The sequence below is a fragment of the Diabrotica virgifera genome, chromosome 2 (genome assembly GCF_917563875.1).
Source record: "Diabrotica virgifera virgifera chromosome 2, PGI_DIABVI_V3a".
In the NCBI taxonomy this organism is placed as follows: Eukaryota; Metazoa; Arthropoda; class Insecta; order Coleoptera; family Chrysomelidae; genus Diabrotica; species Diabrotica virgifera.
The window spans coordinates 121,319,013-121,342,138 of NC_065444.1; the positions used below are offsets into that span (position 1 = coordinate 121,319,013).

Sequence of the window (23,126 nt, forward strand, 5' to 3'; positions counted from 1 at the left end):
CTTGAAACATGTTCAGAATGCAAAATAAGAAAATCTACGGTTTCGTTTTGATTAAAATCTGTCTTCCTCCATCCCCCGATAGTACTATTTCTAGGTCTACCTGTTGTCAAGGAGGCTCTAAGGAAGACAGATTTTTACCATTCCGACCGTAGATTGTCGATATAAATTAAAATAATTTATATCGCAGTATGGATAGAACGCCCTCTAACGGGGAATAAGCGAAATGAATTTCGACTCATTTCAAGCTTTCTGCTTAACCCAGGTATAAACATACCAAAAGGCACCGCCGGGAAAACATTCCACTTTGCGGTTCAGAGAGCCCATATGAAACGAATCTTTGTACTCTATGCAGAGTATGGCATTAACAAAATAAGAAAATCTACGGTTTCGTTTTGATTAAAATCTGTCTTCCTCCATCCCCCGATAGTACTATTTCTAGGTCTACCTGTTGTCAAGGAGGCTCTATACCTGGGTTAAGCAGAAAGCTTGAATTGAGTCGAAATTCATTTCGCTTATTCCCCGTTAGAGGGCGTTCTATCCATACTGCGATATAAATTATTTTAATTTATATCGACAATCTACGGTCGGAATGGTAAAAATCTGTCTTCCTTAGAGCCTTCTTGACAACAGGTAGACCTAGAAATAGTACTATCGGGGGATGGAGGAAGACAGATTTTAATCAAAACGAAACCGTAGATTTTCTTATTTTGTTAATGCCATACTCTGCATAGAGTACAAAGACTCGTTTCATATGGGCTCTCTGAACCGCAAAGTGGAATGTTTTCCTGGCGGTGCCTTTTGGTATGTTTATACCTGGGTTAAGCAGAAAGCTTGAATTGAGTCGAAATTCATTTCGCATGTTCAGAATGTACTTGACTTTCTGCGTGAAACAAATCTGTACTATAAAATTTAATGTTTCTTTTTTTAGGTATTTTCTCTCTATCGTAAACAATAATCGAATGTTATAGCTTATGTAACAAAATTGGCCCAGTGTTAATATCCTTGTTGTTGAGACACAATAAACGAAAAAAAAATTGTTTAAATAAAAAAAACGAGTTTAATGGAAAATGCTTAAATTCTCTTGTTTTTCACAATGAAGAAACTTGAAACTTTTAAAGATTGTAGCTAATTATATGAACTATACATAATTTCACTTTTTACTTTAATTGTTTACGTTATGCTTCATAAATAAACAATAAAGTTTCAAATTTTTTGCCGATTCCGACTACTTTTCATGTTTGCAGATCATATGTTTTATACATATTATATTTTATTAAAATTGACGATATATTTTAATGTTTGAAAAATGTTGTATTAAGACTAAAAAGTAAAAAAAAATATGAAAAAAGTATTTAAGAAACGCTTTTCTTTAGTTACGAGTGACTAAAATTAAAAAATTATAGAAAAATCAATTAAAAAGCAAAAAATAAAGAAAATCAAACTCGAAGGATTATTCGAAAAAAACTGTTAGTTTAAATATACAAAAATCTCACACATTCGTTAAAAATTGAAAAAATCTAACACATTCGTTAAAGAAAAGCGTGGGGCGAAAACCGTTTTTTCGATGAAGAAAAATCATTAAAAGTAAGCGAGTTACGCTCAAAATATTGTTGGTCCCTTTTATTTTTTGTTAAAAAATCGCGAAAATTAACCCCTAATTAGCCTCCCAAATAAATTTAATCGTTACTGCTTCATAATTTATTTTTCCTATGTATTCTTTAATATGATCTGTAAGTTTCATCATACTCGTTCAAGCCATTTTAACTAAATCCTTTTCAAATATAAGCACTCTGAACCGATGAAACTTATAGATCATACATAAGAATACATTATAAGAAAAGTAAATTAAAATAAGAAATAAGAAAGTAAATTAAAATAAGATTAAATTTATTTGAGATGCTAATTAGGGGGTGATTTTCTCGATTCATTTTACCAAAAAATAAAAGGGACCAACAACATTTTGAGCGTAACTCACTTTTAATGTTATAAGTTCTTAAAAAAAAACAAAAATAAACCTTTTTTTAAACACTTTAAAAAATTTGTAATGAGTTTTCTCCAAATAGTGCTCCGTTTGTTGGTTATTTCACTTTGAAATATTCGATTTGGAATTTGACGAAGAAGAACCTACATTTCATTAGCTACAACTCTGCTTCTACTGGGTCTACAGACTTCATACATTACATACACCATTTTTTCACTTTTTTATAAGCTATAGAATTGTAAACTTTTTCTTCCGTGGGCACTTTTAGGTCGCCGCAATTTGATGGTGGTGTTATAAGTTTTTTGGGTCGCTGAATCCAATGGAAGTGTTCTGGAAGCCCAGATGTGGTGCGTTTAATTGATATTAACAAATTATGGTAAAATTAAGTGTTTTTCAGGAATTATTAGAAGCCCTGTAAATAAATTGATAGTGTTAAGGTCTTCTCTGGTGTATTTTTGGTCGCTGAATCGAATGCGACTAGTCGCGATTACTCAAAATGTGTTCTTATTCTGTTAATAACAAAATAATTGTTTATTCGCCGAAAAGCTCAAAATGCGTTAACTACAGCAAGTTTGTACCTAGTCTTTTTCATAGTATTTGTATAAGCTAAATCGATTGTCACTAGTCGTGATAGCTTAAACCACATTCCGACTTTGTTATTAATAAATTATTGCAAAAATAATGGTTTATAGTACGTTTACTCACGGTTTTTGCTCTAAATAAAAAAAACATCCGGAATGACATGAAATTTGGCATGCACGTAGCTAACATGACAAACAAAACGATGTTACAAAAAGTTATATTGTGCTGTGCTTGTACCATGGGGGTGAGTTTCCCGTTCCGGGGGGGGGGGGAAGAAACCTTTAAAATAAGTCCGGAATTGGATAAACTGACAAATTCTAAGCAACTTTTGTTCTATACAGTTTTTTCACCAAGTCAATAATTTTAGAGTTATTTGCGAGTGAATATGTTGATTTTTCAACAAAAAAACAAAAATAACTCGAAAAGTATTAACTTAGTGAAAAAACGGTATAGAACAAAAGTTGCTTAGAATTAATAAGTTTATCCACTTCCGGACTTATTTTAAAAGTTTCTTTTTTCACCGCCGAAAAGGGGTGAAACTCACCCCCAGGGTAAAAGCAGACATCGGCACAATATCACTTGTTTTGTTTGACATGCAAGCTACGTGTATGTCAAATTTAAATATAAATATAAATATAAAAGTATTATGAAAAAGACTACAAACTTGCTGTAGATAGCGCATTTCGAGCTTTTCGGCGAATAAACAATTATTTTGTTATTAACAGAATAAGAACACATTTTGAGTAATCGCGACTAGTCGCATTCGATTCAGCGACCAAAAATACACCAGAGAAGACCTTAACACTATCAATTTATTAACAGGGCTTCTAATAATTCCTGAAAAACACCTAATTTTACCATAATTTGTTAATAACAATTAAACGCACCACAGGTGGGCTTCCAGACCACTTCCATTGGATTCAGCGACCCAAAAAACCTATAATACCACCATTAAATTGCGGCGACCTAAAACTGCCCACGGGACACCCTATGTTGCGACTATATTATCAGATTTTCGATAATTAATTGGTTATAAAATTCTATACTGGTTAGTATATGCTCCATATTTTTAAGAACAGATACTTTTTTGTTGCGTATTTCTCGTACAAACATCAGTCGAAGGTCAAGGTGCATCTAATGGTATTTACTATATTCATAATTAATTTTGTTTCGTAACCGAACGTAAAAATATAGACTTACTTTTATTATCACCAGGACATATTTTACAGCACCTCTCCGGCAATAAAACAGGATCTTCGCATGTCGGCTCAGGACATTCGTTTTTGATGTTCCTACATTGAACCCTCGCTACTATCCTTCGCTTTCTTTGGAACTGAAAATAAAAAATTCATCATGTAATTTCAGTTTTTTGTCGTTGTTTTTGTAAGGTTTTTAGTGCAGCTCGTGAATGATTCAACTGCAGTTTAATAGAAAGAAAATTACGATGGACAGTGTTGCCACCACGTATCAAAAGATTTCTGTAAAATACAATTACCTACACACATCAAAATAATCTACAGCTTTAAATCAATTTTAGCTGCAAATACAAAAATTAATTTATCATTTTAATTTTTTTTGTTGTTTTCTCGATTATTGTACCAACTTGGACGGTAATGCTGACAAGAATGGCTATAAAAAAAATAAAACAAAACTTAGTATGCGTTTTTGTCTACAAGATAAGAAGTAATAATTCTTTATTGGTATTTGATTTTGATTTAGTTCTGCAATTGCCAATAATGAAGACATCATAGTCCAGGGTAATAAGGTTTTTTCCATGACACTTGAACAGCCAGGGTACTGAAGCGTTTTTTCGACAGGTAATACCTATTATAAGAGCAAATTGTAACTATTTCCTGCGTAGGATCTGGCGGCCATTTTTATTTATAAACAATTAAGTGTCAAAAAATGTCAGTTTTCATTTTTTTTCCAGTCAATTGAAAAACAGAGAAACGTATGGTTTTTTTAGTACAAATATCTTCGAGATTATGGAAAATGCTTTAAAATGACGTATTCAAAAGTTTGATATACTCATTTATTGATAAAATAATTGCGAAAAAAGGTCGGAATTGCAAAAAAATTATTTTCGCAATAACTGTTGTAAAAATTAGTGTACAGCTTTGAAATTTTTGTCAAAGAAGGGTTCTTTGGTGCTTAATATGTGATAAAAATTTCAAAGCGATTTATTCAATTGTTTAAATTTTATTCAAATTGTTTATCCCAGAAAGCATTTTTTTTGCAATAACATAAGTCAGAATAAAATGACGTTAGAGCTATTCCACAGGTGTCAATTGAAAGACCATGAGCGATATTTTCAACTTGGTTTAAAAAAAGGAAATAAAAAATACATTTATTAGTAATAAATAATGATGCAAAAGTATCGTAAATCTTTTCTTATAAACTTTTTATTTTATTATACAAGAAATTATACATATTTATTACAATTTTTTATCAATTGTGATATACATAGATAACATTACTTGGTAGTTGTGCACTTAAAGCAGGGTAAAAAAGTTAATTTTGTTGGAAAAAGTTATTCAAAAAGTTTATAAAGAAAAATTGACGATACTTTTGCATAATTATTTATTACTAATAAATGTATTTTTTTATTCACTTTTTTAAACCATGTTGAAAATGTAGCTCATGCTCTTTCATTTGACACCTGTGGAATGGTTCTAAGGTCATTTTTTTCTGACTTATGTTATTGCAAAAAAAATGCTCTCTGGGATAAACAATTTGAATAAAATTTAAACAATTGAATGAATCGCTTTGAAATTTTTATCACATATTAAGCACCAAAGAACCCTCATTTGACAAAAACTTCAAAGCTGTACACTAATTTTTACAACAGTTATTGAGAAAATATTTTTTTTGCAATTCCGACCTTTTTTAGCAATTATATTAACTATAGATGAGTATATCAAACTTTGTAATACGTCATTTTAAAGTTTTTTCCATAATCTCGAAGATATTTGTACTAAAAAATCATAAGTTTCACTGTTTTCCGTTGATTTGAAAAAAAATGGAAATTGCCATTTTTTGACAGTTAATTATTTATAAATAAAAATGGCCGCCAGATCCTACGCAGGAAATAGTTAGAATTTGTTCCTATAGGTATTATCTGTCGAAAAAACGCTTCAGTACCCTGGCTGCTGAAGTGTCACGAACAGGGTATATTTTAGTCTTATTACCCTGGCCTATCATTTAAATCGCGAAATGGAGTGGCGTGCTATCGGGACGTTTAGATCTGGCAGAAGTCAAAGAAACGTTGCTGAGGCTCTCCACTCGAATAGTAATGTCATTAATTGTTTGTGGTTAAGGTTTCATGAAACTGGTGACGTTGCTGAACGTACAAGGATAACCAACCACATTGAAGACCATTTTCTTAGTTTGCAGGCTTTGCGAGATCTCACTATAACTGCATCACAATTACAAATGAGGCTAAAAGACACCCATGAGGTGTTTTTAAGTTGGCAAACTATTAGAAATAAACTGCATGAAGTAGGTTTAGATGCTCGTAGAAATGTGAGAGTGCGTGTGTTATCCAGAGGAAATCGCGCTCATCGACTTCAGTGGGCACCAGAACACGCAAATTGGGTTAGACGTGAGTGGTCCTCTACTTTGTTCACAGGTAAGTCCCGATTTGGATTTGCACCAGATACGAGTCGGACAAGAATTTGGAAATGATCTGGCAATGCTGAACGATTGGTCGCCGTGCAAGAGGTTCATAGAGAGCAAAGCGGCAATATAATGGTATGGGGTGGCATCATTCTTGGTGGAAGAAGCAGTCTCATTTGTCTGGAACGGTTTCCAAATGCAACAGACTACCGCGATATTATTCTCAAACCTATTGTTGTACCCTTTGCATAACAAGCTGGTTCCCAATTTCAATTAATGTACGACAATGCTCGTCCACATACTGCCAGGGTCTTGCAAACATTCCTCGAAGATAATGAAATTATGGTTTTATCAAGACCTGCACAATCGCCAGATTTAAACCCAATTCCATTGAGCATGTATGGGACATATTGACAGATGCATTTTACAACAAAATGTTGCGTTCAATGCAAGACAGCAACTCTTTGAGGGCCTTTCAATGGAGTGGAGCAGAATACTGCAGAAAGACACTGACCATCTAATCATGAGTTAGCCTAACAGATGTAGGGTAGTAATCAACAACCGTGGAGGTCATACACTATATTAACGTAAAGACTACTTTGTTGGGAGTTGAGGGGCAACAAATTACTTTTTTATTTTTTTATGTTAGCATTTTATGAGTTATGGAGTTCTCTCTTAATATTTTTAAGAGCTTTTGCGATAATTCTAAGAAAAAATGTTTATTTTATATTCGGGACACTTGTTTATAACTTATTTTTTTTAAAATATTTGAAATAAATTATTTAAAGTCCTTCTGTAATCTCGCAGTTTGTTTTTGTCCCTTAGATTATTTTGATGTGTGTACATATACAGCGTGTCCCAAAAGTAGTGGAACGGTCGAATATTTCGCGAACTAAACATCGTATCGAAAAACTGAAAAACACGTTCTCAACAATTTTTAAAAATCTATCAAATGACACCAAACAAGATCCCCCACTCCACCCCCTGGAAGTGGGATGGGGGGTAACTTTAAAATCTTAAACAGAAACCCCCAATTTTTGTCGCAGATTTGCATTCCTTCTGTAAAAGTAAGAAGCAACTTTTGTTCGAGACATTTTTTCGAATTGTGGACAGATGGCGCTATAATCGGAAAAAACGATTTATCGTGATACCATAGGAAAATTATAGAAACGGTCTAATATCTCGAGAAATTCACTTTCAAATGAAAAACCCAAAAACACATGTTTAATATTTTTCAGAAACCTATCAAATAACACCAAACGTGACCGTCCACCCTACCTGCTTGAGGTGGATTGGAGGGTAACTTTAAAATATTAAATAACAACCTCCATTTTTTTTATTGCAGATTTGGATTCGCCATAAAAAATTAAGCAACATTTATTCGAAACATTTTTTAGAATTATTGATAGATGGCGCTATAATTGGAAAAAGATTGCTTTTTAATATTTTAGGGTTACCACCCCACCTCCAGGGTGTAAAGTGGGGGGTCGTGTTCAGTGTAATTCGATAGATTTTTCAAGAGTATTAAACAGGTATTTTTTGGTTTTTCATTTGAAAGTGTATTTCTCTAGATATTAAGACTGTTTCTATAATTTACCTATGGTATAAATGGTTTTTTCCGATTATAGCGCCATCTACCCACAGCTCAAAAAATGTCTCGAATAAAAGTTCCTTATTTTTACGTAAGGAATCCAAATCTAAAATAAGAACTGGGGGTTTCTATTTAAGATTTAAAAGTTACTCCCCGCCCCACCTCTAGGGGGTGGAGTGGGGAATCGTATTTGATGTCATTCGATAGATTTTAAAAAATTATTGAATAAGTATTTTTCAGTTTGTTGATACGATGTTTATTTCGAGAAATATTCGACCGTTCCGCTACTTTTGGGACACCCTAGATAAAATGAAGAATATGCCTATCTCCAGATAAATAGATCAAATCTATTTTTTTTTGGTTTGTGGATTAAATTTTTAAATATATCATTTTTACATAACCAACATTTCAGTACAATAGTTTTGAAGAGCAATTGGAACTATATACTGATCAATGAAAACATCGAATGATAAGGGGAGACTCGTGCTCTCGTGCATAGTTAACGCAATTAAAAACATTACCATGCTCAATGTGTTTCTGAAGATCTGTAAGTCAACGCGACATTAGGTAGAACTTTTTTTTTTTTTTTGGGAGGTGGGAATCTTCTTAAGACCGTCTGGGAAGGTGTCCCAGGTGTGTCGGATTCAGCCCGTCCTATCTCTATCTTGCCGGGCCGCCTACCGACTAAACCCACCTCCTCTTTCTCCAGCCGGCGGGTCCGGAACCGCTCTTAGCGAGCATATCTGACCCGTCGACCTTACTCATAGCTCCCCTCCGGCACTCCCAGCATGTATTCCACGGATTAGCCGGCCGCCTGGTCGCCCCCCGCCCCCGCGCGCCGCACCAGACGGGTCGCCGCCCGCGGGGTAGTGGGGCAGCCAGGACGCCACCCAAACCAAGATGGAACCAACCAAAGAATGCCAGTTGACAGTTACGAGCAACTCCAATCATTCATGCTTTCATCTATGCACGCCTTCTCATCCACCCATTCAGTCACTCACTCTGATATTAAGATGGGACAGTCTGTGTAGGTCGGATGTAAAAGGTGCTTCCCCACTGACTGCCTCACAACGATACGAACAAATATAACATAAGAAAAAGAAACAAGAATAAAAGAGATGAGGGAGAAAAAGAGAAAATAAAAGAAAGAGAAACATAGAATAGAAAGAAAAGATAGAGAACATGAACAGAAAAAAGTAGAAAGTGAAAATAAAAGAACGGTAAGAGTTAAAAATAAAATTAAATAGATTAATTAATAAAATCCGATAAAATAATAAATAACAGATAAAATCAGCTAAAAAGTAAAATAGATACAATTAAATAGGCAGTCAGCGTGGTTAGGGTGTATAGGGTCCTCCCCCCGCTGACTACCAACCACAACACAAACGATTTTTTTTTTGTAAATAAATAATATGATATGTAATATGGGTCATCCCGCCTGTAGTCGTCTCTCTTTTTCTTCTTTGTGCTTTATGGTTTTTGTGACAAAAGCAATGAACAAGTCGAAGTCCCTCTTGCTTCCGATAATTCTATCCATGAGCTCTTGTGGCTCACCTAGAGGAGACCCCAGATCCAGCTGCAGCTCAGTTCGCCCCGCACGATATGCAGGGCACACGAATACGACATGCCGCGCGTCATCCACCACCCCACATTCAGGACATATATCATCCACCGTTTTCCTTATACGGAAGGTGTAGTTCCTGAACGATCCATGTCCCGTCAAGAACTGTGTGAAGTAGTAGTTGACGCGACGATGTCGGCACTCGCACCACTTCACTACATCCGGAATCAGACATCTCGTCCAGGCAGCCTTTCCGACTTCAGTTGCCCATTCCCTCTGCCACATCTCCAAGCTCCTCTTTCTTTCTTGTGTCCCTGAACCAATTGCCCCGTTGCCCCTCTGATGCATTCGGACCCTTTCTCTGGCCAGGATGTGCACCGGCACAGACCCAGCCACCACTTGTAAGGCAATGGTTGAAACGGTTCTGTACGCGCTGCACACCCTGATCAGAGGTTTCCTCTGTGCTCTAAGAAGCATGTCTCTGTATTTGGCCATCTCTAGAACCTCGTGCCACACTGGGGCCCCGTATAGTAAGATGGACATGATTGATTGTAACATTACTACTCGTTTTTGTGATTCAGGACCCCCTATATTTGGCATTAATTTGTTTAGTGTGGAGGTCCTTTCTTCCGCCTTCCGACATGCCTCTTCTATGTGTGGTCCGAATTTCATTTTGTCATCAAAAGTTATTCCTAAGTATATACTGTTTTCTGGGGTCTTATTACAGAGTCTTTGTACTGGAATAATATATTTTCTCTATATCTCGGTCCCCTCAAGATTATCGCTTCCGTTTTCTCTACTGCTAGTTTTAGATCATTTTCTTCTATCCATTCCGCGGTTCTTTTTATTGCTCCGTTTACTTTTTCTATTATGCCCCAATCATTTTCGACTAGTAAGGCCAGGTCGTCCGCGTATGCAATCGCCCTTACTCCTCTCTCCGTGTTTACTTCTAGTACCCCGTTATATAATATATTCCATAGTGAGGGTCCCAGGACTGACCCCTGGGGTACACCCGCGGTCATTTTCATCTTCTTTTTCTTGGATATACATACGGTTCTTTCAGATAGGTAGTCTTTTATTATGTTGGACACATACTCCGGAGCCCCACTCTCGACTATTCTGTCTATAATGAGGCCCCAGTTTGCCGAGTTGAAAGCGTTTTTAATGTCCAACAGAACAAGGACCACCCACTTTTTTTTGCTTACTCTAGTCGTGTCCCTTATCCAGGCCGCGGCATCGACTGCCGATCGGCCTTTTCTAAATCCATATTGCTGGTTTGATAGCACTCTCTCATCTTCCAACACGCCCTCCAGCCTCTTCTTGATAAGCGCCTCATAGAACTTACCAAGGCAGTCTAGGAGGCATATTGGCCGATAAGAGGATGCCGAATCGGGGGGTTTCCCAGGTTTTAGGAGCAGAACTAGGTTCGCTTCCTTTAGGTCTTTGGGAAACTCTTGTTTCTGCAGTAGGTCGTTGCATATTCTTCTGGTCAAACCTGGTTTCTCCGTTGCTACTATCTTGATTGCCTCTGGTGGCAGCCCGTCAGGACCGGGAGCTTTCCCTGTCTTCATCTCTTGGCCAGCGGTTTTTATTTCCTCTTCTGTAAACTCCTCCACCATATTTGGAAATATTTTTATAAAATTCTGGATGTCTTTGGCTGGGAAGAGGAGTTTAGCCGATTCCATCCGCTGGTCCTCATCCAATTTATATGGGGCGATTATTTTCAGGGCCTTCATGGTTATCTTGTAGGCATCGCCCCATACATCTTCGTCCAACGCTTTTATAAGGGCCTGCCACTTTTCCTTTTTTCCTGTTTTATTTTTTATTTAATTCTTTCTTTAATTCCTTGTATATTTCTTTGAGCTCGAGGCTGCCCTGGCTTCTCGTATAATTCCTGCGAGCTCTGAGGCATCTCTCCCGTAGACCTTCAATCTCATCCGTCCACCAATAGGGGGATTTTTTATCATTCTTTTTCTTCACGGTGGCCAACTTTGCTGCATCTTTTAGTGCTCTTTTTAGTTGGCCAAGGTCAGAAATCTCTTCCTCGTTGATCTTTCTGACCTCCGATAGGTACATGGTTTTGTTAAAATAGATGTCAGTGTGTCCTATCGACCGTCTTATTTCCCCCTTCACCTTAATTTCGTAACTAATGTATCGGTGGTGGGTAAACAGCTGGTCGTCGAGGACATCCCAGTCGTGTATTCTGCGGGATAGCCCTTCACTTGCTAATGTTACATCGATGTGTGTCTGGCTGGCCCCTCTCACAAAAGTTGGTTTGTTATTGTTCAGAACTTGGAGGCCAGCCTGGGCTATCCATTCATTCCAGAGTTCCCTCTTTTTATCATTTATGGGGGAACCCCACAACCTTGACTTCGCGTTGATGTCCCCGGCAACGATCACGTCTTTTTCGTTTGTAGCGACACTCATTATTTCGTCTACGATGCTTTGGTATCTCTGCATAGGGATGTTCGGAGATACGTAGCATGCCAGAAGGCTGAAGTCCCTCAGTTTAATGAAGATATGATTTCCGCCCCTGACAATACCCCGCACTCCTAGATCCCTATTTCTAATGAGCACCGCCACATTTTTTCCGTTGTCTTGTACCCATCCACCTTCCGAGGTTATCTTTTTGTTCGGTTCGGGGACGATGAGCAGGTCAGATTCTAGCATGCAGGCTTTTGCGTTGACAAGGTCATGTGCTCTTCGAGCCCTGCCCACATTCACCTGCAATATCCGTATACCAGGTTGATCCTTGAGGTCCGTTTGGTTCAGTTCCCGAGAGTCGCCCCTACATCGGATTCTCCATTTTTAATAAATTTAAAATTATTAAAATTTGATATAAATAAAATGAATAAACAGATAAAAAAGTATAAATAAAATTGACTTATAAATAAATATAAATAAATAAAAATATAGATAAAATAGTTAATAATATAAATAAATAAATAAATAATTAAAATATATACCCTAGGTGGGCTGTATATGGGCCCACCTTTTAAAAATTTGCTACAATTTGCCGCAAAAAACCTTTACAACAACAGGATAAGAGTTAAAACCGGCAATAAATACTTCAAAGGATTTAAGACCACAAAAGGCTTATTGCAGGGATGCTCTACATCTCAGACACTGTTCAAGATATTCCTAGAATAAATATTAAAACCATGGAAAGGGAAATGTAACGGGATGGGAATACACATCCGGGACAGCTTCTTGTACACATTAAGTTTTGCAGATGACTAAGTGGTAACAGCTCAAGATGAAGATATGTCTTATATGCTATGAAAATTAGAAGAGGAATACACAAAAAATGGACTCGAAATAAACCTAGAAAAGACCGAATACTTACCAACAAAACAAAAGCCAGTGATAAACTTAAAGATGAACGATGAGATAGGGAAATTAACGGCACTGAAGAATTCAAATACATAGGATTCATACTCTCAAAGAATGGAACCACCGAGCAAGAGATAACCAGCAGATTAGCACATACAGGAACATGTATTAAACAAATGAACGGGGTACTTTGGGAGAGACAGATTACCAGAAATACAAAGAAGAGAATATATAACAACTTGGTACGTAGTATAATGATCTATGGAGCAGAGAATTAGGTAATAAACAAACGAAACAGGTCCAAAATTACAGCAACTGAAATGGAGTTCATGAGAAGAAGCTGCAGAGTGACAATAATAGATCGCATTAGAAATGAGGAGATAAAACGAAGAATGGCAGTAGAACAAGACATCCTCAGCTACATCGAAGAAAAACGTTTAATTTGGTATGGACATGTGAGAAGAGCACATCGAAGGTGAATATCAAAGATTTCGGATTGGAGCCCAATAGGAAAGAGAAGAAGAGGTAGACCCCGAAGATCATGGAGGGATGAAGTGGACGAGGTCATGGAAAGACGAGACCTTAAAGAAGGAGAATGGCAGAACAGAAACGACTGGAAACGTTGGTTGAAAGAAGGAAAGCGGCGACAGCTATAACAATCCTCGTATAGATAGATAATTTCATTCATAGGAGATTTTGACCAATAGAAAGCTACAGAAATCTAAATTAGACTGATAATTTTTGATAACTTCCCGTCGTCAAGTATATTACGTCAGATGCCCTTCGTTGCTATGAAAAAATACATTCAGTGACATTAATGACAATTAATGTTTTAAAAATTATAAAAGTGATGACTTCCAACCGTAAAATATTTATAACAACTGTCTGTTTAATTGTACTAATTTTTTACTTACATAAATAAATTACAATAAAATTTTGGTTTTGAACAGTTTTATTCATGAAATAATCGCAACAAATTGCACTCGATCTCTAAAATTAATATAGAATTTTCCCCCCGTGACACTTTGACATAATTTCACTCGCCTTCAGCTCGTGAAATTAAAACTGTCAAAGTGTCACTAAGGAAAAATTCAATAATTTTAGAGCTCTTGTGCAATTACTACTGATAATTTGGTCTCCGTTTGCTTGAACTTATAGGAAGATTATTTTATCAGAATAGTGCTCCTCATTGGGGTATTACAGAGTAGACAGAGTGTTAAAGACAGTGTTTTTTGAGCGACAAGATGGTAGAAGATCAGTAGGCCCTCTTAGAAAAAGATGGAAGTATGATTTTGAAGCCGATTTATTTAGCATGTAACGATGTGATGCCACGACAAGCGATGAGCTGTTTTAACAGAGACGATCGGAGGAGATCCGTGTTGGCGCATAGCGCCGCTGGGGGAAATCGAAGGAGTAGTGGTAGCAAGAGAATGATCCTAGCAACCGAACCGAGAATGATCCTAAAATAAACGTCGCCGATGCAACGAGCAGGAAGGATGCGACCATCTGCTGTAGAAAAGCCTTGGCACACTGTCCCAATGAAGTTGAGGGGATCACGCCCAAGATCTACAGAAGGAAACACCTTCTAGGCAGTCATCCGAGACCAATTTACGAATCAACGAAAAAGACGACATTGTTGATGGAATCGTCAACGATGAAACCAGCAAGAAAAATGTGACCATCTTCTGTAGAAAAACCTTGGTAAACTGTCCCAATGGATTTGAGGGGACCACGAGCAAGATCTACAGAAAGAAACATCTTCTTGACAATCATCCTAGACCAGTTTGCGAAAAGAACACCGACAGAAAGTACATGCCTTAATAGTAAACCGTCGCAGATGCAGCCAGCAGGAAGAATGTGACCATTTGCTGTAGAAAAGCCTTGGCACACTGTCCCAATGGATATGAGGAGACTACGCCCAAGATATACAGAGTACAGAGGAAAGCATCTTCTTACGAAGTACGGAAGAACCAACCAAGACCACACCGTTGATGAGTCCAAGCCGTGCTACAAACACGGCACAAAAAAAATGTATGCTACATTTTTTTTGTTTTCCAAAGAGAAGGGGGGTAACGATGTGATGCCACGACAAGCGATGAGCTGCTCTACCAAAGACGACCGGAGGAGCGTCAGCGTTGGCGCATAGCACCGCTGGGGAAAACCGAAGGAGAGGGCATCGAGAGCATATTTAAGGCGAGCTAGGAGAATGAGAAAATCAGTCGTGGCTAGCGTATTAAACTAACCTTGGCTCAACAGCTGCTGCTAGCGTATTGAACTAGAATTAGCTGGCTTGGCAAAATATGCACCGTATGTGAGGTGGGACTATGCCTAGGCGGACGCCAAAGTAGTGGCATGCAGTAGTGATTTGCTTTAAACTGTATATAATTATCTTTAATAGATTTACTTTATTTTTAACTTTTACTGGGTCTGTCGTCTTGAAAGAACTACCCGTTACAAGCATTGGAGTACAACAGTAAGAAATGGAAGCGCAAGATCATACAAGCTGAAGGGCTATTGTGGATGCAGTAAAGACTCACCCCGAGTTGTAAAGCAAGTCAAGACGAAGAAGAAAATAAAAGACTTGGAGTATTGTTCACTATCCAATTATTGTGGGTACTGTTATTTCAAAAACAATATTCCTTTACTTTTAATTCAGTAATAAGTACAGCCAGAATGTGTTCAATGTTAAGTTCTTGTGCTGGTAATTTATTATTGTCCAACAAAATATTATATAATTTGTTCATGTTTCGTTCAGATTTCCAAGTTTATCTGAATTATCGTTACAAAAGCCACCAGAAATTGCTAAAAGAAATGTAATTCGCACATCAAATCCTCCAAATCCGAGATAAAAATAGAATTCCAGCACAAAAACGACCAGCACGAACTATCTTCAGACCAACAGATGAAATATTCAGTAGGTAATTTCGGTTTGTGTTTTGTTATGACCGGGATTGCCCCCCAAACTCGCTTTCTGGCATGTCTCTTCAGCTTCTGTAGTTGATGGTTTGAATTATTTAGCTGTTGCTTTAGCGAGATGAGAATAAGGAATGAGGAATGAAAGTGTGAATTGAAGTGGTAATGGAGATTCACTTTGACGCAACGTTGTCGCTATTTGGGATATATACTGGGATCAAAGACAATATTAATTTAAGATGAATATTTCAAGGACTGTATAATACAACAAAAATAACGTTTGTGAATGAATCTAGAGGAACAGAATAAATACTTTTACAGACTAATTTTTTTTATTTAGCTTAATTCCTCGACAACTAATGGCTATTGGTATGGCCCAGTGACTTCGCAATCAGATAATGTAATGTGTAGTGTGTGTGTTGAGTAAGTGTCTTGTTATTTAGTAAAGTCGAATTCATTGTCTTTACAAATGAATTTCTGCTGTCCCTCCAATGATTACGGATTCCACAAGGATAGAAAATATTTTTATTACTTATTGATTTTTAATAATTGAAAAATTTCCTACCAGCTGAGATTTGAACTCGCAACCCTTGGATCCAAAAGTAGGCACTCTTACCACTGAGCCACAAAGGGGGATATTAGTATTTAAATGGCATAAACTTATCAAATTTCTTCTTCTTCTTCTTAAGGTACCGTGCATTTCTGCGTAGGCGTCCAACGTATATTGTCTTTTTCTCAGGTGAGATATTAGATAGTCAGGATTAAATAATTCTGTTTTTAGCTGCACTGCGAAGCATTTTATAGCTGTGGATTCCTGTCCATTGGCGAATATTAAGCAGCCATGACATATTTTTCCGTCCCAGACCTCTCTTACCTTCTATATTTCCTTCGAGTATCAGTTGCTGAAAAGTGTATCGTTCTCCTCGTAATATGTGCCCCAAGTATGCAGTCTTCTTATTTTTATATAATTAATAACTTTTCTATCCTGAAAGCCCACTCTTGTTAATTCTTCCTCATTATTCCGTCCGTCCATGAATTTCTAAGCATTCGACGCAGGCACCACATTTCAAAGACTTCAGTTTGTTAATGGAGCTGGCCTTTAACGTCCATGCTTCCGTTCCGTACAAGAGAACAGGCCAAACGTAACACTTTATCATCTTGTTTATTAAAATATAATATGTATAAAACATATGATCTACAAACATGAAAAGTAGTCGGAATCGGCAAAAATTTGAAACTTTATTGTTTATTTATGAAGTATAACGTAAACAATTAAAGTAAAAAGTGATTACATTTTCCATTAAAATTGTTTTTTTATTTAAACAATTAATAAACATTAAAAAAGATTTTTATTGACTATTCGTGTATTGTTCCCGCGAAGGCATATGTCTGCAAATTTTCATTCAATTGCATTGAAGAAAAGGCAGTTAAATTTTAAATTAACATCAAAAGTTTTGACACAAACGATTGAACTAAAGAAAAGCGTTTAATAAATAAAATACATAATTTAAACAGAACATTTGCTCTTATTGTCGAAGAAAGAGAAACAAAATATGGCGAATAAATTATGTAAATCTCAGTGGCGCATATTTAAATCATGTTTAGTTATTCAACCACGACAAATCGTGCGTTTAGCCACAACCGATTTTTTTCGGCTGGCGCGAGCAGCACAACATATTTACAAACTTGCGAAATAGGTTAGGTGATGTCCGCCCATGCTAAAAAATCAACGTCGGTAGATCACAGAGAGCTTATGAAACGATTGTCGGTCAATGACATTGATGACCTCCACCTCTGCGAGGATGCTGCCTGCTGATGCTGATACGCCCCCAACTCTGAGGAGTTTCATTAATGGAATAAGAGTAAGAGAAATCACTTTGCTACAATACCAAAGTGACATCCAATTCTCTGTTGCCGATTGCTTGAGTTTACCCGTGAGTTCAATTAATTAAAAAAAAAACTATGAAAGGAAGTATCCATTGTTCTCAAAATGTTGTCTAGAGTAAAATCAGTCAAATACAGAACTGACCTACAATACAACCAGGGCTGCTTTATCCATTAGGCAATATAGGCAGTTGCCTAGGGCGGCAAATTATGAGAGGGCGGCAAAAATACTGTACAAAAAATATTTGTACATAAAAATTAAAATCGAATAACATTTAAGTACATCGTACATCCATCAATGGAATATAAGTGGGCATTCATTTCTCGAAAACAAATTGCATTTTCTTAACACTATTCATTCAAAAAGGACAGAAGTCGTAAATTTAGGGATTATTGGGCCGTCGGCAGCACCGCAAAGGCGGCGGGCGCACTGTTCTATATTTTTTTTAAACTGAATCCTTTTGGTTGAAAATTAGCCATTTTCATTGAAAAATGTCTCCTTTTCGGACGGTTTTTTGCGAATACCTTAAAAATTATGCATCTAACGAAAAAAACTATATAAAACATTTTTGTAGCTTATGAAAAATCCAAGAGATTCGTTCCTTCATAAGTCTTCTAGTGATAACATAAAAAGAGATATGGTAGGTGAAAAGAAACTTTTTTTGTGCATGTTCAAATCGGTGTGTTCAACTTAAAATAACAGAAAAATGGTCGATTTTAAAGGTATGCTACCAGTATCCTTTTGTAAGTACTGCCTGAAAAGTCCTTTAAAACGACGATTTATTTTAAGATAAAATACGAACTATATATATTTTAACCCCTCATCAACCAGATTTAAATCCATCGTTTTGCTTCTACAATACCTCTTACTATAGTGTTATTTCTATGTTCAACAAGTTGGACGGGTTTAAAATGTATGGTTTTTGAAAAAAATAAGATCAAATTATAGAGAGCATTTTTAAATTTTTTTTAAATCTTCCTTTTTCTCCCTGTAACTCGAAAATGATAATGAGATACAGTAATGAAAGAAAAATAAAACTGTTATCTAAAAGAAAACCTACATTTTTGTAAGGTATTTTTTTACGTATCTCTTATCACTTTCGAATTACATGGAGAAAACCATTCATTTTAAACCCTTCCAACTTTTTGAATATAGAAATAACACAATAGTAGAAGGTATTCTAGGAGAAAAACGATGCATTTAAATTCTGGTAGACGAGGGGTTAAATATATACTTCTCATTTTTCCTTAAAATACATTTTAGTCACAAGTTTTCTTGCACCATATCTCGCTTAGTTTGAATGTAACCGACATTTACCAGTCCTCGTTGTCTTTTCAAGCACTACAAAAGGTATTCGTAGCATTATACCCCTAAAATCGACAATTTCTCTTTTATTTTAAGTTGAATACACCGATTTGAGAATGCACCAAAAAAAATCTTTTTTTACCTACCATCTCTTTTTTTTATTAAAACTAGAAGATTTATGAAAAAATGAATCTCTTTGATTTTTCATAAACTACAAAAATGTTTTAGATAGTTTTTTTCGTTAGATGCACAATTTTTATGGTATTCCCAAAAAAAAGTCCCGAAAAGTGTCATTTTTCAATGAAAATGGCAAATTTTTAACCACGAATAACTCAAAAAGTATTTGAGTTTTCAAAAAAATTTTAAAACAGTTATTGCTTAGAATTAGGTTCTCTGGCAACTTCCGGTGTTTTGATAAAAAGTTTGATAAAAAAAATTCCACCCCCGAGAACGGGTGGGAACCACCCCTAAGTTAAAAGCGCCATAGGATATAGCGTAGACTTTGGTTCTTGAGCTTGAAAATATCAAGTAAATTGATGCAGTAGGATGGAATTCGGAGCCAAATACCCTCACTGACTGCACTAATAGATACCTACATAATTCATACATGAATGCATTCACTTAAAGGTTCATTTGGATACCACAATAAAATCACCAATCACCAATAATTGACATATCTAAATATTTAAAGAAGAGTGGATTGAAAGATATTTTCCCTAATTTTGATATTGCTTTGCGCATTTATTTGTGCCTTCCAGTTGCCAACCAACGTGTCCGCTGAAAGGTCATTTTCGAAAATGTCAAGAATTTAAAATATTCATGAAAATAATTTCCGATCAAGTATGACACAAGAACTTCTTAACAATTTGTCGATGTTTTCCATAGAAAGTGACGTAACAAAGGCGATAAATTATGACGACATTATAGATGATTTTTCCAAAGAAAAATCAAGAAAGAAATCTAATATGATCGAACTGGAATGACAATTTTTATGTATTCTTATTTAAATAAAAAAATCTGCTTGCAATTTTTTTTTCGCAAAAATGGTACATGCTTGAAGGGCGGCTACTAGAGAATTGCCTAGGGCGTCAATTGACCTAAACGCGGCCCTGAATACAACTTACCCACAGGAAGGAGGAAGAATTAGCCCTGGATTCCGCGTACCAAAAAAAATTTATTAATAGCAAGCTGAAAATTTGTTTATAGCTTAACGGCGTCTAGTCGGACAAACTTTGATGTATGAGAACACTGGAACAGGGGAAGTTTTAATTGTGAAACGTGATTTTAATTGTGGAACGTGCCATCATGACACGTTTATGATGGTGAAAACTATCAGGTTGTTTTTTTAGTTTATTCAATAAAAAACTTTATATAATATATGAAAAAATGTTTGTCCGACAAATATGTTGGGCATTTTAGTAAGTCCGACACGCAGAACATGTCAAATGACAGGAATTATGTTGGTGGTAAATAGCATGATTTTTGCATGAAAGTTTAATGAAAGGATAACAAATCAGTTGGAAGTTCTGTCCGACAAAATACATGGAACATTTTCGTAGTCTGACGTTCGAAACCTGTAACCCGTTCCACAATTAAAACTTCCCCTGTTCCAGTGTTCCCGTATATCAAAGTTTGTCTGACTAAACACCGTTAAGGTATTAACACATTTTCAGCTTGATATTAACAAACTTTTTTTGGTATGCGGGATCCAGGCCTAAATCTATTAGGCTCGAGTGACAAATTGCATGTACACAAACATTTAAAAATTACTTATAACGATTTACCTTGTGTTTTTTTGATAAAATGGTGATTGGTGTGGAGGATTTCAAAAAACGTGTTCATCGGGAGGAACCATCTTGCGAACAATGCAGGTGTAAGAATGCGGAGTGTCAAATTATTGTCAACGATGACATAGCGTACCATAGAAAGAAATGTCATTTATGGTAGCAAAAATTGTATCTAGATAAAATTCAGACTGAGGAAAATAACAGAAGAAGAAGAAGACGAGAAGAATTTTCTTTTCCTCAGTCTGAATTTATTTTTTTTCTTTCCTTATTGGCTTTGGATTACTTGATCCATTCAACCACGATAGATATTAAATTACTGTTTGCTACAATATTCCAAATATAATAAGATTACGTACATATGCGCACATATAATACTTATGCATGCACATACATACATAGGTAGATACTGAAATCAATAAAAAGCAAAAAAACCAAAAAGGGGGGGGGGTGGAAACATTAAATTGACCGGCAGGTATACCCTTCATTCATGAACTAAATTGTAGCTAAATAATAAAAAACCATGGTTTAAACCAAGGTTCAAAGTGTTTACACGAATTTAAGAGTTCCTCCGGAAAATTTGTAGATTTAGTTAGTTCTAAAGTCTTTATTCATTCCACTCCAATCGATTGTGAAGTACTAAAGTGTGTTTCAAGAGATTCTACAGAGTGTTTAGCCGATTTTGTTTGTTTTTCCGTATATTTTAAGTTTTGTTATTTGACAACTGTACTGTAAGTAGAAATTTTTTTTATATATGTACTTATATTTGAACGTCGCTCATGCCCCGGATGTCCGTGGGCAAAAATGGAAAGGATCCACCAGATCCTGGTGTAGAAAATATTGGGTTTACAGATGAGAGCGATATAATTATGCAGACAAATGATTTACATCAGAATAATTCTCATAGTGAATGTTTAAATGATACTATTAAAAGTACTAAAGATACCATAAACTTGACATCTACTTCAAATAAAACAAATGCTATTAAAAAAAGTCAGGAATTTAATTCATCTAATCGATTTAGTTCAAATTATACTGGTCCGTTTTTTATATTTGTTCAACACATAAATTTGAGTATGGGTCGTTTGCATCCAATGAAACTTGGAGAAAAACTACTTTCGCTATTTAGTTATGATAAACATATTATTGAAGTTGCTGTTGCGAATAAATTCAAACAATTGCGAAACAAGTTGATGTTGCCGCAGGTGCTGTTGCAAATAAATTAGTGGATGAAGATTTTTTCGGGAAAATAACGTAATTGCATATTTTCCAAATTATTTAACGGAAAAAAAGTCTCGTTCGCGGTGTGGATACTAGTCTAACCGAAAGTGCACTACTTAATACTATTAAATCTAATAATATTATAAAAAAAGTTCATAAAATGACTAGAATAGTTCAAAGTGACGGTGTATTAGAAAGAGTTCCTAGACAAATGGTTATTTTATTAGCTTTGAAGGTAAATTAATTCCCCAGTATATTTACATCAACAAAGTTAGGTGCCCAGTTGAAATATACGTTAGTCCGGTTATGCAATGTTTCAACTGTCTTCGTTATGGCCATTCAACGACTCAATGCAAGTAAAAAAAAAGATGTAAGAAGTGCGGTAATGAAGGTAACACTGATTATCCCGATAAATGTATTACATTTTGCGTTTATTGTAAAAATAATATCCACGAGTAAGTTTTTAAATAATGTCCCGAATATTTAAAACAAAAAAAAAACTAAAGAAGCTATGGCTAACTTAAATATTTCATTTAAAGAAGCCGAAAAAGCTATTGAAAATCCATGTTATTCCAGTTTAGTCCAAAAAAATAAATTTGCACCTTTAATGAACTGTGACACATACTTTCCTCCATTAAAAAGCTCCTCCCCTAAACCCTCGAATTCCACCTCTACTTATAAAAATAATAATCACCTGCATATAGCCCCCCTATCGCTAACCCCCCCCCCCCCACAAAAAAAAGGAAAACTACTGATACAACTAATTTTCCTCCTGTGCGTAGGGAATACCCGACCAGTTTCTGTTCGGGATCTGTATTTCAATTTGGAAACCATGAACCCCGTAATGAATTTGATATATTTATAGACCAGCTCAGTGCTTCACTCAAAAATTTGATCAAACAGAGTATCCATGACTATTGTAATTCTTCCTCAAATGTAGAAACTAATTTTAAAAATTACGAAATTGAATTAGAAAATAAAATTAAAGATATTATAGGTAATATTTTTACATGACTTTAATGGCTGACAAAAGTATTAAAATTATTCAATGGAATATTCGTTCGCTAAATGCGAACAGATATTCTTTACAGCAATTACTGTCTGAAGAACGTTTCGACATAGCTCTCTTTAGTCTGAATTTTATTTAGTTACAATTTTTGCCATCATCAATACCATTTCTTTCTATGGTACCCTATGTCATCATTGACAGTAATTTGACAATTCACCTTTTTACACCTGAATTGTTCGCAAGATGGTTCTTCCCGATGAACACGTTTTTTGAAATGATCACTACTACAGTGTTTAGGATCTCATGATCCTCTTTAGGGTTTGAAATGGTTTTCTTTTATTATTGT

General features: G+C 35.8%; 1 protein-coding gene across 1 annotated transcript in view; it reads right to left on the reverse strand.

Annotated features, from left to right (window-relative positions):
- Positions 1-23,126, reverse strand: part of LOC114325218 (dorsal-ventral patterning protein Sog) — a 399,096-nt gene that overhangs the window by 108,553 nt on the left and 267,417 nt on the right. The window contains exon 3 of the mRNA XM_028273215.2: positions 3,764-3,896. Within this exon, the coding sequence (XP_028129016.2) occupies positions 3,764-3,896 (133 nt within the window). The remainder of the gene's footprint in view (positions 1-3,763; positions 3,897-23,126) is intronic.